The sequence below is a fragment of the Neoarthrinium moseri genome, assembly GCF_022829205.1.
Source record: "Neoarthrinium moseri strain CBS 164.80 chromosome Unknown scaffold10_Wmoseri_CBS_16480, whole genome shotgun sequence".
NCBI lineage: Eukaryota > Fungi > Ascomycota > Sordariomycetes > Amphisphaeriales > Apiosporaceae > Neoarthrinium > Neoarthrinium moseri.
The window spans coordinates 733,340-749,045 of NW_026055124.1; the positions used below are offsets into that span (position 1 = coordinate 733,340).

The 15,706-nt window shown below is 54.3% G+C and overlaps 6 protein-coding genes across 6 annotated transcripts; 4 read left to right on the plus strand and 2 right to left on the minus strand.

Annotated features, from left to right (window-relative positions):
• Positions 1-509: 509 nt before the first annotated feature.
• On the plus strand, positions 510-2,731 carry JN550_004104 (uncharacterized protein; the record flags this gene model as incomplete). The annotated part of the gene is made up of 5 exons (XM_049315583.1): positions 510-526; positions 919-1,607; positions 1,662-1,698; positions 1,751-2,389; positions 2,446-2,731. The coding sequence occupies 5 exons, from the start codon at positions 510-512 to the stop codon at positions 2,729-2,731; spliced, it is 1,668 nt and encodes a 555-aa protein (XP_049174126.1).
• Positions 2,732-3,320: 589 nt separating this feature from the next.
• On the plus strand, positions 3,321-4,274 carry JN550_004105 (uncharacterized protein; the record flags this gene model as incomplete). The annotated part of the gene is made up of 1 exon (XM_049315584.1): positions 3,321-4,274. One exon carries the CDS (start codon positions 3,321-3,323, stop codon positions 4,272-4,274), a length of 954 nt encoding a protein of 317 aa, XP_049174127.1.
• Positions 4,275-4,438: 164 nt separating this feature from the next.
• JN550_004106 (uncharacterized protein) lies at positions 4,439-5,945 on the minus strand (the record flags this gene model as incomplete). Its single annotated transcript, XM_049315585.1, has 4 exons — positions 4,439-4,654; positions 4,709-5,237; positions 5,291-5,636; positions 5,705-5,945. 4 exons carry the CDS (start codon positions 5,943-5,945, stop codon positions 4,439-4,441), a joined length of 1,332 nt encoding a protein of 443 aa, XP_049174128.1.
• Positions 5,946-8,200: 2,255 nt separating this feature from the next.
• JN550_004107 (uncharacterized protein) lies at positions 8,201-9,791 on the plus strand (the record flags this gene model as incomplete). The annotated part of the gene is made up of 3 exons (XM_049315586.1): positions 8,201-8,503; positions 8,556-9,291; positions 9,352-9,791. 3 exons carry the CDS (start codon positions 8,201-8,203, stop codon positions 9,789-9,791), a joined length of 1,479 nt encoding a protein of 492 aa, XP_049174129.1.
• A 579-nt stretch (positions 9,792-10,370) lies between these two features.
• On the minus strand, positions 10,371-11,475 carry JN550_004108 (uncharacterized protein; the record flags this gene model as incomplete). The annotated part of the gene is made up of 3 exons (XM_049315587.1): positions 10,371-11,237; positions 11,358-11,396; positions 11,473-11,475. 3 exons carry the CDS (start codon positions 11,473-11,475, stop codon positions 10,371-10,373), a joined length of 909 nt encoding a protein of 302 aa, XP_049174130.1.
• Positions 11,476-12,741: 1,266 nt separating this feature from the next.
• On the plus strand, positions 12,742-14,309 carry JN550_004109 (uncharacterized protein; the record flags this gene model as incomplete). Its single annotated transcript, XM_049315588.1, has 5 exons — positions 12,742-12,861; positions 12,919-13,125; positions 13,252-13,519; positions 13,782-14,161; positions 14,223-14,309. The coding sequence occupies 5 exons, from the start codon at positions 12,742-12,744 to the stop codon at positions 14,307-14,309; spliced, it is 1,062 nt and encodes a 353-aa protein (XP_049174131.1).
• Between the last annotated feature and the right edge of the window lie 1,397 nt (positions 14,310-15,706).

The following is a 15,706-nucleotide window of genomic DNA, read 5'->3' on the forward strand; positions in this document are numbered from 1 at the left end:
TTTTTTAAAAAAAAAAATTATACTCAGGAAAGGGCACACCACATACTGTGTGTAGTTTTCTTGAAAGACGGCCACTCAAGTAGCCGATCCCGGGCCCAAACTACAGCTTAAACAGTGTTGGTCTTCCGGATCTACCACCGCCTCATCCCCTGCGAAGTCTTCGAGTACGCCCAAAGTAAGGTCTTCAGGGTTGGAATACTAGCCAGCGAGTTCTTGAGAGACTAGACATAGAGGTGGCGGCAAGTACATCCTAGTGTATGCAGACGACACAGAGCTTCCTACATTGGGGTCTTAAGCATGGCAGCATATGTGATGGACTGCGAACTGTAGAGCAAGGCGTAACCAATTACCTAGAACTGCAGTGCCCCTGAAACCGCAGTTGGCGGCTAGCCAGCCAGTAGCGCCGCCAGATTCCCTGCGACTGGAGCCCGAGCTTTCGATCTAGCGGCGCAATCGTCGCTGGCCATTGACCCTCTTTGGGGACGTGGAGGTACCATTCGCACTGGAAAATGCTGGAGCGGTACCTGTAGGTACACAGAGGGATGGCTAGTGCTAAATTAAGCCTGCCCAATTTGACAACAATCTGGGGCACAGAGACACTGGCAACTGGAAAGCAACAACATCCGCTCTCCAATTGACAGCGGGCCTTCATCTAACAAAGAAAGCAAATCTACAAGTCAACAGAGCACAGCGACGTCTACCTAGTCATTAACTACTTGTATATCCATTCGATCGAGTGGCATGTCAAGGGTCTACCTAAGCTCCATCCGACAGCGACGCCCAAACTAAGCCTTGGCGACCAACCCGTTGCGACCTTCTCGGAGCAATCAGCCGGTAGAAGCGCCGCCCTGCTCAATCTCCGTGCTCCTTACATTACCTGCCATACCATACCATACCATTACCATACCGCCCCTGTAGGTCAGACTACACACCCACCTCGACCACGGCTTCAACAAGCGATTCAGCCGCCCCGTCGCGAGACTCGCCCGAGCCGAACGAAGGACAGACCGGCCTGCACCCAGCCGACCTCCCATCTGACGGTCTAGAGTTCAACGACAAGGCCCGAGTGGACCTTGACGGCGACGTCGACAATCACGACCCCAGCCGCGGCCGCTCACCTCCTCCACGGTATCCCTACTCGGCCTCTGAAGCCTCTGCGTCGACAGCCTTCTCCCTCATCGGCCTGCGACCCGCTCCTCCGCCCTTTTCCAGTCTCTACGAGTACGCCTCCGCCGAAGACCTTGCCGACGACCACTTCGCGCTCCCACCTCCAGCTTCAAGCCGCGCCGCTTCAGAAGTAGCAGCCTCGTCCGCCACAGCTGCTCCCGCCTACGCGCCGACCGCTTCGGGCTCCTCTGCTCAGGAAGGCTCCTCTGCGTCTTGTGCTCTCCCCCACGTCGTCGCCGAGACTAAACGAGCCCTCCCGCAAGACACCAAAGCCGAATCTTCGGGCCAGAAACCCGACGACTCAAGCGAACCGCCTCCCGCCTACTCAGAAGGAGATAGCCCGCTACTCTCTTTCTCTTATCTAATGGCTGCCGCCGGGGGCGCTGCGAGTATCATTACTCAAGTTCAACAAGGAGGGCCTCCTATCAACGCTATCGGAGGTGAGACTATACACCCGAGCGTATGTCAGCACAGGCGCTAATAGAATTCCATAGATGTCGGCGCTGATGAAACCATTACTATGGACTTGCGGTGAGTTTGGCAGTCATGACACACGCCTTCTCCGCTGATGATGTTATGATAGGGGCACCCGCTTTGTCCTGTCAAGAGATGAGCTTCTAACCCTACCGGAATTTGTGCTCCTGTCACTATTCCCCAATGGACTGTTCCCAGAAGGCCATATGGGCGGTTTCGCCGAAGGCGATGCCGTGCAAGTCGATGTCAGTACCCAACGCAGTAGTCCCATTACCCAGCCACCTGCCCTTTCATCTACAGCTCAACTGGTACCGAGCTTTGCGATTGGCCTCCCACGCTCTTCCACCACCCGCAATCTCCTCTCAAACATAGATATGCATTTCACTGACCTCACATCCCAGTATGACCCTGCCTCTCTACAGTATATGCTAGACTTCTTTCGCAATGTTGCGCAAACCATCCCCAGTGAATCATCCCCCAATGCTTCTCCTGACGGTGGTGTGATGCCAATCGATTCTCTCGGCGGAAGAGACGATGGCAGTAAGCGTGCGGGCATCATTGTCCTCCGAGAGGATCTCGATTTCTACGTCATCCCGCCTCGGCCAGAGATTGACCAAAAGGAAATGATCGAGGTCAAACGTGCCGCTGCCCGGGCCTTGCTGAGACAAGGTGGCATCTTCTCAGGACTTAAGAGGAGCGATGAGCCAGGCACTACTGAGGCTCACCTGATTGAGATGCTCACGGCTGGGTAAGTTTTACCGCCGGACTGTCTCTGATGAGCAAAGATACTAACATGCCCTTCAGCGGTTTCAATCACGATGATCACTGGGGCCATCGAGCAGGAGAACCCAACAAAGCTGTCGTATGCAGTCTTGCCCTTGCCAGATTACGCAGTGACATCCGTGGTAACGACATGGGCAACAATGCTGTGGGTATGGCGCAGAAGCTCCTGCTCTTCTGGAGGAAGCCAGCCCGTCGATGCTGGTGGGAAGGTGTTGACTTGACGGATGTCGAAGGAGTTGACGGCCCTCTGAAGGTGTGGATTCGGAGGGTTTGGACACTGGAGATGAGCGTCATTGGACTCCGCTGATGCGATACTGGGGGGGACGCGATCTTGACGAAAAGGTGCGGTGATGCAGTTCGTTTTTCCAGCGTCACGTTTTGGCCAGCCGACTTGAAGAGGCCGGGTTTTCGGGATTCCCCAACTTGTTTCTGCTTAACGTTTCTCCTTTCTTGGGAATACATGGCGAACGTTAGTTTCGTGATTGTTTATAATGAGTTCGCTACGAGGTCGGAACCTCTTCCAACTTTCTGCGGCATTGCATGACTAGATCACTGTATAATTGTATTGGTCTACATAATACAAGCGCAATACAAACCAGTCGAAATCCACCTACCCCTGCCAGAACAGTGCCAAGGTGGTGCAGAAGCTCTTATCAGCTACTGTATCCTATCTCTATGTACGGCGTCTAGGAACCGGGAAGCTATTGGAACACAGATAGTGAGAGCAGCTGGAGTCGTTCCCCACACCCAACTACTTACTTCACTAGCAACTCTCCGCACTCAAGTTAACTTACATCCTCGTCTCAGTGAGGTCATGATAATGCCTTGTGAGAGGGACTCATTCCCGTTCCGAATCCTGCAAAGCACCTGTATTCAGAATTACAGTTCTAGTCGTCATGTCCGTATTACCGAAGGATGAGTGCCCTCGACAGCTCATGTATCTCCCCTGCGAGCTCCGGGCCATGATCTGGAACCGGGTCGAGCAGGAGGACATCCAGGAGGTCTGCATCCTCCTCGCGGACCACGACCAGCGCCGGGTCCTCGCCCCGCTGACCGTCGACACCGCCTTCCCGGTGCTCATGCACGTGTGCCGCGAGTCCCGCGCCTCCGCGGCCGCCCGCACCCGGTTCCGCTTCTCGCCCGCCGCGCGCATCCGCACCCCCTTCCGCCGCTTCCGCCCGGAGCTCGACATCCTCTGCGTCCCGGGCATGGACGCCCTGCTCTACGGCCGGGCAGCACCGCCGCCCGGGCAGAGCCTCCACCAGGAAGCAGAGGACGAGGGAGGGGAGGACTCCCCGCCGCTGCCCCTCGTCCGCCACCTGGCCCTCGGCTTCTGGACCCAGCCCATGGCCGCGTTCGTCCTGGTGACGTTCCCGCGCCTGCGGTCGCTGTCGCTGGTGCTGCGGCGGCCCGACGGCCAGCCGATGCGCGCGGGCACCGGGCTCGGGATCCCCGTGCGGCGGTGCCAGCTCCGGCGCGTCGAGGTCGGCCGGGCTGGGAGCGGTGGCGGTGGCGGCCCGGGCATCCTGTCCGACTGCGCGCGGGTCGACCGCGGCGCCAAGGGCGTCGCGGCCATCCTGCAGCGGCTGCGCTGCGACCTGTTCCGGGGCGGCGGGGTGCCGCGGTCGGCGGACGGGCGCCCGCTCGGCTGTGACGACGGGAGTGGCTACGTTCCCCTGGATCTGAGTGCGCGGTACTTCGCTACGTGGCAGTACGGGCCCTCCGAGGGGACCTTCCGTGACCGGGTTGAGTTTCCCGACGGCTTTGAGCGCTGCTGCGCTGATTCTCACGTGCACAGTCCCGAGAAGTACGACCCTGAGCAAGTCCGTGTGAATGATGTATTGCAATAGCGATGTTGGTGAAGTACAACGATATATAACTATTTCTCGTCGTGTGCCGGAACCCCCGCAACCTTTACGCCCAGAACTACCGAAGGGGAGCTTGCGCTGCTTCTAGGAATCTTCTATCGTACAGTGTCTACTTTAGGGGAAAATGGATCTAATCGCAAAAACTCTCAAATAACGGCTGTGGCCTGCAGCCGCTCGGGTGTCGTCTCGTAGAGGCTCGGGATGCCAGTCTGCGAAAAGTCGCAGTCGTCGCTCATCATCTTGACGAGTCCCTTGGCGCAGAGCAGTACAAGAGGCATTCCGTGGCCGTTGAAACCGGCACAGATGTATAGTCCTTCCTTGGAAGGCACCTTACCGATGTGTGGCTCGCCGTCTTCGGTGTACTGTTTGATGGTGAGCAATGACCGTCTGTGTCGGCTGGAGATGAAACCACTTACACCCATGATGCCAGTCCAGACCTGGTCGACAGTGGTCTCAGCTTGCTCCCAGCCATTGAAGGTTCTTTCAATGTAACCATTAAAGTAGCCCTCCGCAGCAGGCACCAACTGCGAGTCGTCCACCACGTCCCGCCATTGGTTCGTGTGCTTGAATCGGCAAGTCGTCCAGGCACCTCCAACTACAAAGCTTCCATCCGACCTGTTGGCTTGGTAGTCGGCCAACTTTGGAGCGTAGTAAGGGACCAAGGATCCAATCCTGGAGCGCTCCGCCGGCGGGTTCCCTGCTATAATGCGACTGCAGGTGCCTCGCACAGGATGGATGGCCTTGTACTCGGGTAACACTCCAGAAGTGTAACCGTTGGTGGCAAACACGACCTTCTTAGCTCTGATGTTTCCTCTGGGAGTCGTAACTGTCCAGAACCCCTCGTCGTCCGCTGTGGATGAAACCATGGTGACTGGAGTGTTGGTCTGAAGATTGACTCCCCTGTCCACGACAATGGAGAGCAGTTGAGTGATGAACTTGTAGGGCCTTTTGTGCTGTGAGTATTTACTTTGATTTCTTCCTGCAGAATGGAAACTTACCACAGAGTTGCAGCGGGGAATGTCGTGGCGGCCTTCGCGCCTTTGACTCCCGAGACCTTCTCAGCCTCATCTGGTCCGTAGTAGTTGACCATCATTGCAGTCGGGCACCCCAGATCGAGCATTTCCTCAAGATTATCTTTAGCTCCGAGGGCTTGCTTCTCGTCCAAGTAGACGTTCGAAGATGTGACTTCCTCAAGTTCACACTCTATCCGTTCCTGCCGGATGAGCTGCTTGACCGCTTGCAGGTTGGCCACTTCGAAGCATGCGACCTCGTTGGCCGCATCCAGACCCTTCACGTTCTTGCGGTTTTCAAACCCAACGTGCAAGTCCGGTCTGCAATGACCACCTGCCATCAAATGGTCAGCAGTGCCTTCGGATGAGTCGGATCGAGGAGGGGATCGTCTGTGCACTCACCATTGCGTCCTGTGGCGCCCGAACAGGCCTCTCGAGCTTCGAGGACGGTGATGCTGGGAACGGTAAACTCGTCCTGTGTCAAGTAGTAGGCGCAGGTAGTCCCAGCGAAACCGGCTCCGATGATGACGATATCCTGCTCTGCAGGTAGCTCCGGGGTGCTGCGATGTTCGTCTATTTCATGGAGCTCGGTCCGCCAGAAAGGGACCGTGGCGTTGGCGACTGGGAATATACCGGGTGCCATGATGTGAATTTTGGGTTGCGTATGGGTGGGTTGTCTCAATATAGTGATGTTCAGTTGATGAACGAAGGTGGGAAGTACTGGTGTGAGGAATGAAGGTGAAATCACCTATGTGAGGTTGGGACTCGAAGTGAGGATAGGTTGGACAGAAACACTCGTAAGCGGGCAATCTGAATCAAGAGTTTGCCGTCCCTGAATTTAGGTTCTCGGGGGCGGACCGATTACTCGGCCTGCCGCAAATTCTTAATACCAATTGACGTTGGGAAAAAGAAAGGTGTAAAAGACAAGATGCAGTTGCCGTAACACAACGTTGATATCGAATGACGGACGAGAGCAGCTCCGGTTCGGAGGCCAAGAACCCCTAGGTTCTGGTGGATCCCTTCGGACCTCAAGGATGCTCAAATAATCACTGACGTCTGCTTTCTGTATCGTACTACGATAACCCCGGCCTGGGGAATTCCTTTATCACCGGATCACTTCTCCAGGTTATGGGTTGGCGCTGTCTCCGTTGTGGTCCTGGTTCCCCAATGTGCAGAATGTGGGCCGGGGCAGCTCTCCGAGCCTGGGAGCTCAGCTGTATATAAAGATGCTACACCGCAAATCCATTGTCTAGGCCTCTCCTTGCTCTAATAATTGCGCCCAGCCCTCGACGTGGGTCTGACCGTCGTCGTACAGCGGTGAATATATCCTGCAATATTCCTGACTTTCGCCAGGGATGCACATCATTCTAATTGGGTCCCGGTTGCACATAAACCGGTAAGCACGCGTACTCGTTCGTAACACTCCGCGACCCACCGACAGGCCCCAGTACCTGCAGTTGAAAGCTGCAAGTTTATCTGTACGAGCGGCCCACAAGAACGATGTGTTCACCTGGGCGTGATGTGGTACGATGTGGTGGGTAGGGCTTAGGGTGACCTTTGCGCATTCTGGCCCGCAAATCGCCATACGCAAGCTTGGCGGCCTCGGCCATCCGGGTCCTCGACAGGAAACCAGCCGTGACGCATGCAGTGGCCCCTATAGGGGATGTTTCGAGCGGGAAGTGAAAGCCACGGTAAATGAAACTTTCACGATCAGCTTCTCTTTGTTGCTTTCTCGCACGTTGTGGCTGGAATTGTTGGCCCGGCAGAACGCCAAGCTACTTCACCGCAACCTCAGCAACTTTATGGGATCAGCAAGGAGAGTGAGACTCTTCAGCCTTCTCAACATGGAATGGAAGCAACTTGCTGCCTTATCACTATGTGGCTCCTGAGTTTCATTTACATGTGATGTTATCTCTCCTGCTTGCGTGTCGGATCTATGTAAGGTCTTGTTTGGGCAGCAATCCGAACACGATTGCATTGTATCAGTCATTGGACTGTGCCGTTTTACCACATCATCTTGTGTGAATCCCAGCTCAGTTAGAACAATCATGTTAACCAGTGCAGTGCACCAGCAATGCCTTATCTGCATTCATAGCTTTGGTCCTACCACCCAAGGTAACGCAGCCAAGCCAAGAGTTAGAAAGCCCATCTTGTGCGTATTATAGAGTTGAACTTTGACATCTATCAACGGATACGGCTTCAAGCACTCCAATCAACTGTTTATGCCCTCCAAGTTTCCAAACACACAGGGTGTCAAGGGGATGCAGCACTTAGAGCTCATTTCAATGGTAATTGGGTCTCGACCGGAAAGTGACAGACACTCGGGGCACGATGATGTCATTGGCGTGCTGCACCTTCGTATATACTTCAGCTGAGAAGCAGCATCGTCGTCGGCTTATGTGCCAGCGTCGCGGGGTTATCATTAGCAAGGCACGGCAATGCCGCCCTGCGATCATCCAGTAGAGATAGATCACCACAATTGGTGCGCGCCTTGACTGCTGCGTTTCAGAAGAGCAGATTGAGGCACGCGCCCAGCCGAAACCCGAGATGCCAAGCCGTGGCGGCTCATCCTCCGCGAATGCGATGTGCGGAGAAGGGTTGGAAGACGTCAGTACCCGGACTTAACTACAACTGCGTCCGCGATGACTATTCATGACCATTCAAGGTGATTGTAGATTGATGAAGATTCACCACAAGGCAACTGGCGTTGTTCAGCCTAACCGTCTCCCAGCGCAACATCATTTGCTCTATCATTGTGCACTGTCAGTACCCTAGGGCAAGTCGCGACTGCCCAAGCCAATTGCGAAAGCCAAGCAGCAGGGAAACCCGTCGCACCAAGAAGTCCGGATCAAGATTCGGCGATTGAGAACCTTCTTTAGCCAAGTTACTTCTCGCGCCATGAAGTCGAATTGTCGCGTGAGAGCTGCTTCGGCAGCATTACTCTATGCCGCAGGAGCAGTCGCCCAGGATTCTTGCAGCAATGTATTAAAACCATCATATTCATCACCTGTAGTTGGCTCTGGCTGGATCGCTCAACTGGTTGCTACTGGACTGACGGATCCCCGCGGCATTATCTTTGACAGCAACGGAAGTTTGCTTGTTGTTCAAGAAAAAAACGGTATTCAGCGGCTGACATTTAACGACAACGGTACGACGTGCCTAAGCGTCAGAGACTCGACAACTATAGTCAAGGATTCTGAGGTCAGTGATCCAAGCAAGCGATTTACACAGAATTCTCAGCTAACACCAACAGCTTAACCATGGCATTGCATTTTCGAATGATGGGCGAACCTTGTTTGCGTCTACTTCAGAGAACGTTTACGCATGGGACTATGATAGCAGTTCTGGTACAATCAGCGGGGAGCAACGTACGGTGGTGCAGAATATGGGTGGTACTGGCCATGTCAGCCGGACTCTGCTCATGACTTCAAACAACAAGCTCCTGGTTTCCAAGGGCAGTGGGGAGAACATCGACGAGCGCGCGACAGAACAGTCCACTGGCGTCTCACAGATTCGAGCTTTTGACATGGAACGTCTACCCAGCACGCCATACGACTACGCTTCCACCGGAACAAGGCTTGGCTGGGGTCTCCGGAACTCAGTTGGCATTGCTGAAGAGCCCAAAACTGGGGGTATCTTCAGTGTTGAGAACTCGGTAGACCAGATCAAGAGAGACGGAACTGATATCCACCAAGACAATCCGGGAGAGGAGATGAACTTCCATGGCTTCCTCAATGGCTCGACCGAAAATCAGGGCGGCAACTATGGATACCCCGACTGCTACGCCCTTTGGGATACCAACATACCCGATGTGGGCCAAATGGTGGTCGGCAGCCAGTTCCCGCAGAACCAGTCCGACTCCCTGAATGACACAACTTGCAATGAAGACAGAGTCTCTCCTCGCTTGACCTGGCAAGCTCACACGGCGCCACTGGATATCAAATTCCACCCTGATGGCTCGGAGGCCTACGTCTCGTTCCATGGTAGCTGTAAGACTCCGCCTAGTTTGCACTCGTTGCTTTGTCTGCCCGTTTACTAATTCAGGACAGGGAATCGTGAGAACCCGACTGGCTACATGCTCGCTAGCGTCGCCTTCTCCAACGGCCAGCCCGTCGAGAGCGCCACCTCGACCACGTCGCTGAGGAATATCCTCTCGAACCCGGACAATAGCAAGTGCCCAGATGAGTGTTTCCGACCGGTCGGTCTCGCCCTGGACTCGCAAAACCGCCTCTTCATGAGCTCGGACACGACGGGCGAGATATACGTGCTGGCCAAGGCCGAGATGTCTGCCACGGGAGGCTCGGACCCATCAGCAAGCGGCACGCTGGTCTCGCCTTCGGCGACCGGGAGCGGGAATGCTGGAGGCTACGGCGGCGCATTGGCGGCGAGGCGATACGCCGGCAATGGCGGCGGATGGGGGCTGGCTGTGACGTTGGTAGCTTGCTTGATGACTGGTTTTGGTTTCTGGTTGGGCTTGCCAACAGCATGAGCACCTGGGCTGCATGGAAACATGGCAGCATGTCAAACGTTTGATTTTTGCCTTTTCTTTGGCAGTCTTATGGGGTCTACCTGTTATCGAGGTTATTCAGAGCGTTTGTGCCTGATACAAATTACTGGCAAAATAACAGCGCGTTTCCCAAGTGTAATCATGAGTGTAACCCGTTTTTGCCCAGCCGTGTTGGCTGACTGCCAGCGACCTTGCGCAGTTGACGCGCAAGATATTATGCCATAATGAGCTACCCTTATACCTGTCCGTGGATATCAGAATCATGCAGGGACGTCAGCTCAATGAATCCATCAAGACGTGCGTTGTCACCGGTTGAAACGTGATTCAAGTTTATTTGGTCTTGTCTTCTTCTCCCTTGATGCCTCATGACTTTTTATGCCGCTGCAAAACTGTACACAATCAGTGGGAGGTGTGTTTCTCCCATGTACAGGAAATTGCAAAGTTCTATTCTTTGCCTCCATTCATAACGCTAAACGCCCCTGATCAAAGCTGCTGGCTACCGCTTTCAGCGTCCGCAGACTCGCAGTATCCCGTAGTAGTCGGCAAGACAGTCCGACCACTCTATTCCTCCATCGTCTTGACGCACTCCCATTCGCCACGCAGGTTCTCCTTCCAGAGCGAGACCTTGTTGTCGCCGCCACTAACGGCCAGCACGTTGCCGCTCAAGCTCCAGCTGACGCGCCAGACTACGGCTTCGAAGTTCAGGACCTTGCAAGACCACTGACCCTGGCTTGCGCTGTCACTTGTCCAGATCCGCACGGTCTTATCTTGGGAGGCGGATGCGATGTAGCTCTTCTGGAGAACAGTGGGGCTCCACGCAACATCTCGTACCCAGTCGGTGTGTCCCTGCAGCGGCTCGCTCTCCTGCTTGTATCCTTGCGTCGCGGGGTCGTACGTCCACAGCTTCAGAACATTATCGCAGCCACCCGTTACAAAGCGGCGTTGGCTGAGGGCAGCCTGGTTCGGCGGGGCAGAGGAGACGATACTGCCAGGGGTAGTCGCGGGCGCCCAAGAAACCGAGTTGACTCCGAGGCCATGGGCAGGGAATGTGACGTGCTGGAAGTTGTTGTCCTTGAACTCGAGAACCGAAACGTGGCCGTCAGACGAGGCACAGGCAAGCAGGCAGCCCGACTCGTGCGGCGACCACGAGACCATGTTAACGGAGGCCTTGTGCAGGGCAAAGTCAAAGATCTTCTGCCATTGGTTCGACTGCTCGCGCCAGATGAAGACCTTGCCGTCGTAGCCCGCGGAGGCCAGGATGTTGCCGTACTTGGGATGCGCCCACGACACGCACCATACGGCGCCCTCGTGGCCCTTCAGGGTCTCGGTCAAGCGTTGCGATTCGCCCTCGATCTCGAAGATCTTGATCGTCTTGTCGGATGAGCAGGTGGCGAGCCGGCGACCGTAGTAGTCGAGGACTGCGTCATGCTAGGGGTTGCGATGTTAGCGACGTGCCCGCGCGTGCATTCCTCCTATCGTTCGCGAGCAGTGCTCCAGGCGGATGACTGCTCGGCTGTGGAAGGGAAACATCTGGGCCGTGGTACATACAATCATGTCATCGTGTCCGGAGTTCGATATGACTTGCGCCTGCAGTCGGGATCAGCAATTGCGCCCAGGAACAGTACCCAAGCAGTGCCAGGCACCTTCGCGGGGTGGGACATACCATATTGCGTACAGGTGGTGCAGTAATATGTGGCGACCGACTTCTTCAATACAAAAATATAGAGGGAGAGCGTGCAATTCGAAAGCGCGTCGTGTTGTTGTTTGCAGAATTGCTGATCTGAGCGTCGTCGTGTATACCTGTTCACTGCGTTCAAGACACGCCGTTCAGATGGATGCTCAGTGGGCTGCCACAGGGGGCGGGCCACAGGGGGGGAGCTTTTGGGCCCCCATGTCGATTCCTCAGCCACGGTGGCTGCAAGTTGTGGCTTGCGAAGTGGTGGGGACCTACCAGTTTATATGTCAGTCGGGTATGTCCATAGTAGACTTGTTCAATGTTATCGGGAAAAAGTAAGCAAGCCAAAAGCTGACTTCTAAGGTCTGGCCATCACGAAATCTATTAGTACGCACCATGCGCACCAGAGACAAGTCACCCTCGCGATTTGTTGTAAAGCTCATACCAGAGCAGGAGGATATGGAGCTTGTCTTATCGTTATCGACCTTCATCGTGGAGCCTGTTGCTGACTGAACTGTTGGCGGACCTGGTGGCCGAAGCTGAGCCGAAAGGCGGTAACGGAAGCGACACCGCTTTCTAGAATAAATCCGGCAGAATCTGCACGACCCGTCGACCCCCGGCAAGGCCAACCAAGGTACCAAGTTCGTGCTAGATCCACGCCATATCCCCAGGCTCGGTACAGCATTCCCCGCATGTGATCGCTCTCGGCCCCGCGGCAAGCCTTTAACGTTTGGAGAACACTGTCCTAACTACCGACTGACCATTTTCGGCATCTGGACTGTGTAAGTCAACTTCATGTTACCTCCAAATCAGCCGTACTCTTCTGAGTATACTCACAGCGTATCCCAGGGCAAACTGCTGATGCTTGTCACCCCGACAGCAATACTAGTGACTAGTGAATTGGCGCTGAGTTTGTCACTCTACCAACAGACGTGAGTCCAGTTTTGTCCAACCTTTCACCATCGGACACTCGGTTTGGACAGAGCCTCTTTCCCGGGCCAACATTTACCAACCACCCTGAGGCTTTGAAAAGATCTGCAGTGGTATACTACTATAAGGAGCGATACCTGGTCTGGCCATCCAACCACGCCCACATTTTGGCCTGTCGACTGGTTGTGATTGGCAGCCCCCAAAGCAGTTGTCCTGGGGACACCTCGGACGCGGAATACTCTTGTGAACTTCAGTAATAGGAGCCGTCCTTGTCACTCAAGCTCCCTTATCTGATTTCACCCCATAATCACCATCCACCGCTCCAGGATGGCCGAGGGTTCAAAGGCTGGCGAGAACAGCGCCGCAAGAGCCTTCCAGCGACACTTTGACTCGCACCCTGCGGCTCAACATGACCGGCTTCATGGCCCTTCACGATCCAACGACCAGGTATGCTACCATTCAAACAACATGCATGCCACTTCAGATTTGCTGACATCCACAAAGCGTTTTGCGTCTGCCTGGCAGAACAGCAATCAGGCCAATGCCGAATTTCTACAGCACCAGATGGGACGATTGGATCTTGAGAGCGCGTCTCGAGGCAGTGTTTCTCCTATCCCATCGCTCTTGAACGGCCCTGGTGATCATCCTCTTCTCCATGATGCTCGTATCAGACACCATGAGCCTCAGCACACCGGTGTTCCTCCGGCTATGGTACGTATGCCAAAAAGCGTCCCAATATTCGGCCCTCTACAAACGGTGCAGACGATTGGGAGAGTTCGCTAAATAGACGCCAACCTGCAACATGGCCAACAGTATGCTAATAAGCAAATACTATAGCATACAGCCGCACGTGATCCGTTCGCTCTTGGAGCTCAGTCAAGCAACATCAATCAGGCTCCGATGAGCAGTGTGGTCCAGCCCTCGACGCTCCCTAATGTGTCTCAAGCTCATGCTGTACCGGCCTTCGGCGCACATCAGTTTCAGCCTGCCCCGCCCGGACAGCCTCAACTCTGGGGTCACGATACTCGACAATTCAACACAATGCCATGGCAGCCGGCAGCACTTCAGCAACAACCCCATGCATTGTCCCAAGATCTTGGCCAGAGTGAGTGACAATCCTTACTTGAATCACTTTGACGATGTAAACCCCTGCATTTCAAATCACACCACTTTGTCCTTCTTCACTTTTCACTTCACTACCACCGCCACCGCCACCGCCACCAGTCTGTTATTATCATCGTCATCATATTCATAATTTCCATCATTCTCCCCTCTCCACGTTATTACTCTCTCATGAAGAAAGTCGATTACTTCAGCACCCAGTCTGTTGTAGGCTGAATTCCAATATGACTGATATTCCTGCACAGGCATGGAGCACACGACGCACGAGGAGATCCGCGCTGCTCATGAGGCGGACTTCGACAAGGCGATGGCCGAGTGGATGGCACAACAGGCGACTGAGGAGCCAGTTACTGATTCGACTGAGGCCAGTGAGCAAGCCGCGGAACCTCAGGAGGGACCGCTGGGTGACAACGAGCTGGCTCGAGTTGCCCAGCAGCTCGTCGAGTCTGTCTCCTCTGACGAGTCAGAAAAATTCCGCAAGTCCAACTTTGTCGACCTGATGCGACGAATCGCAGCTCAAGAGGTTGTAATTCGAGACAACAATATGGTCGAAGCTTCTCAGACAGACAGCACAGCCCCGGCCGTGTTTGATTCGGGAGCTGGCAGTGGAACTGAGCACATACCGGTACGTGAAGCTCCATTTCATATTTCGTTATCATTGCTAATCACTAATGAGATTTCTGTAGCCGACAAATGCCGCTGATAGTAAGGGCAAGGGGAAAGCTCGTGCCTTTCCGCGTTCGCCAATCATCGAGAGTGATGATTCCATGTGAATCTTGAGAGAGCGGCCACCGACTAGGTCGAGAGCATCGCCATCACGACAGTCAGACACAGAGGATCCGCTCAGAGAACCAAAGGAAATGCGAGATCTGGCCGAGGAGGCTATTGGACGAAGGATGTTGATGTCTCCCATGGCATCCCCCATTGTTTCCTCACCGATACGTTCTGATCTACGAACTCGCCCCCCTTCCCCATCCCAACTAAACCCATCCATGTACGATGTAGGATAAGACCGTTTTGCTTTCTTGTATTCCCGTTTACTCGTGAGAGTTCACTGCATGTATCGGCCGAACGGAGTTTTGGTAGCAAAGGAGCTGCCTGGATATGATCAAGCACAATGATACCTGCATGGTTGGACTTTGGTTTCTCACCCAGACAAGAGAAATAGACTATTGCAAGGAACAATACACTCACACTGGTTCTTCTACTATTCGTATACATGATTGTGCATGATGACGATGCTATCTCGTATTGGGCTCAATCTGGCTGCCCCTAGTGCTCTACAAGGTTTCAACGCTGAAACGAGAATATCTATGAGGGCACGCCATCATGGTACTCGTTCCGTGACTCCCGTATGATGTGCGATGGTCTGTTTCACAACAAGAAAAATTTCCGATGCTTCTTTTCATCCATGGTATTAAAGGTATCCTGGCTCACGAGTCTTCATGCAAATCTCCTGGTCTAGACGTCCAGTCCTGACACTATGGGTGGGGCCGAGCTCCCTAGGTCTCGGACCATTCTGTCGGGCCGAGATATAGTGCCGGATGGTATACACAGTAAGTCTTCTCTGCAAGAAGACCTGGGCCGTCGTATCTAGTTGATTGATGTGGGACGGGCTGCTTTAATCATTCTTGATAAATCTGCCCCGAAACGGCATCCATATCGGAACATATATGGTATAGGTTTGTTGCTGCTTTCTCCCGCCAACTTCAACCATAGCGGAGCCGCTTCAAATGTATATAAGTTCTGTAGGTATGAGATATGGATGGAATTCAGTCCTTCTCGACTTGAGGGGCGGTACGAACTGAATTCATCTCTATACCAAACGTCTTACTAGGCTCGGGAGAACTATAGATTACAGTACTGGCCAGTCGAACGTGCTGCAAGCCGCGAGTCATGGCCATGGTGAACGAGCTGGATGAGCTTAATCAGCTCGGTGAGCTTAGATTTGGGGCTACGCTAGAGAAGCTGTCATCGCCAACCCACAGGGACATGTCAGTCACATGGGTTGACCCGCCGGAAATTGCTACCGGTGGTGATAATAATGATGGTGATATTGACGGAGGCCAAGCAAAGTGACAGCCCGGCCAGTGTCGGGAAGAGGGAACCTTTGAAGCTCGAAAGAGCCGCTTGAATATCGGCGCTGGTGGTGGGATGATGATACAGTGTG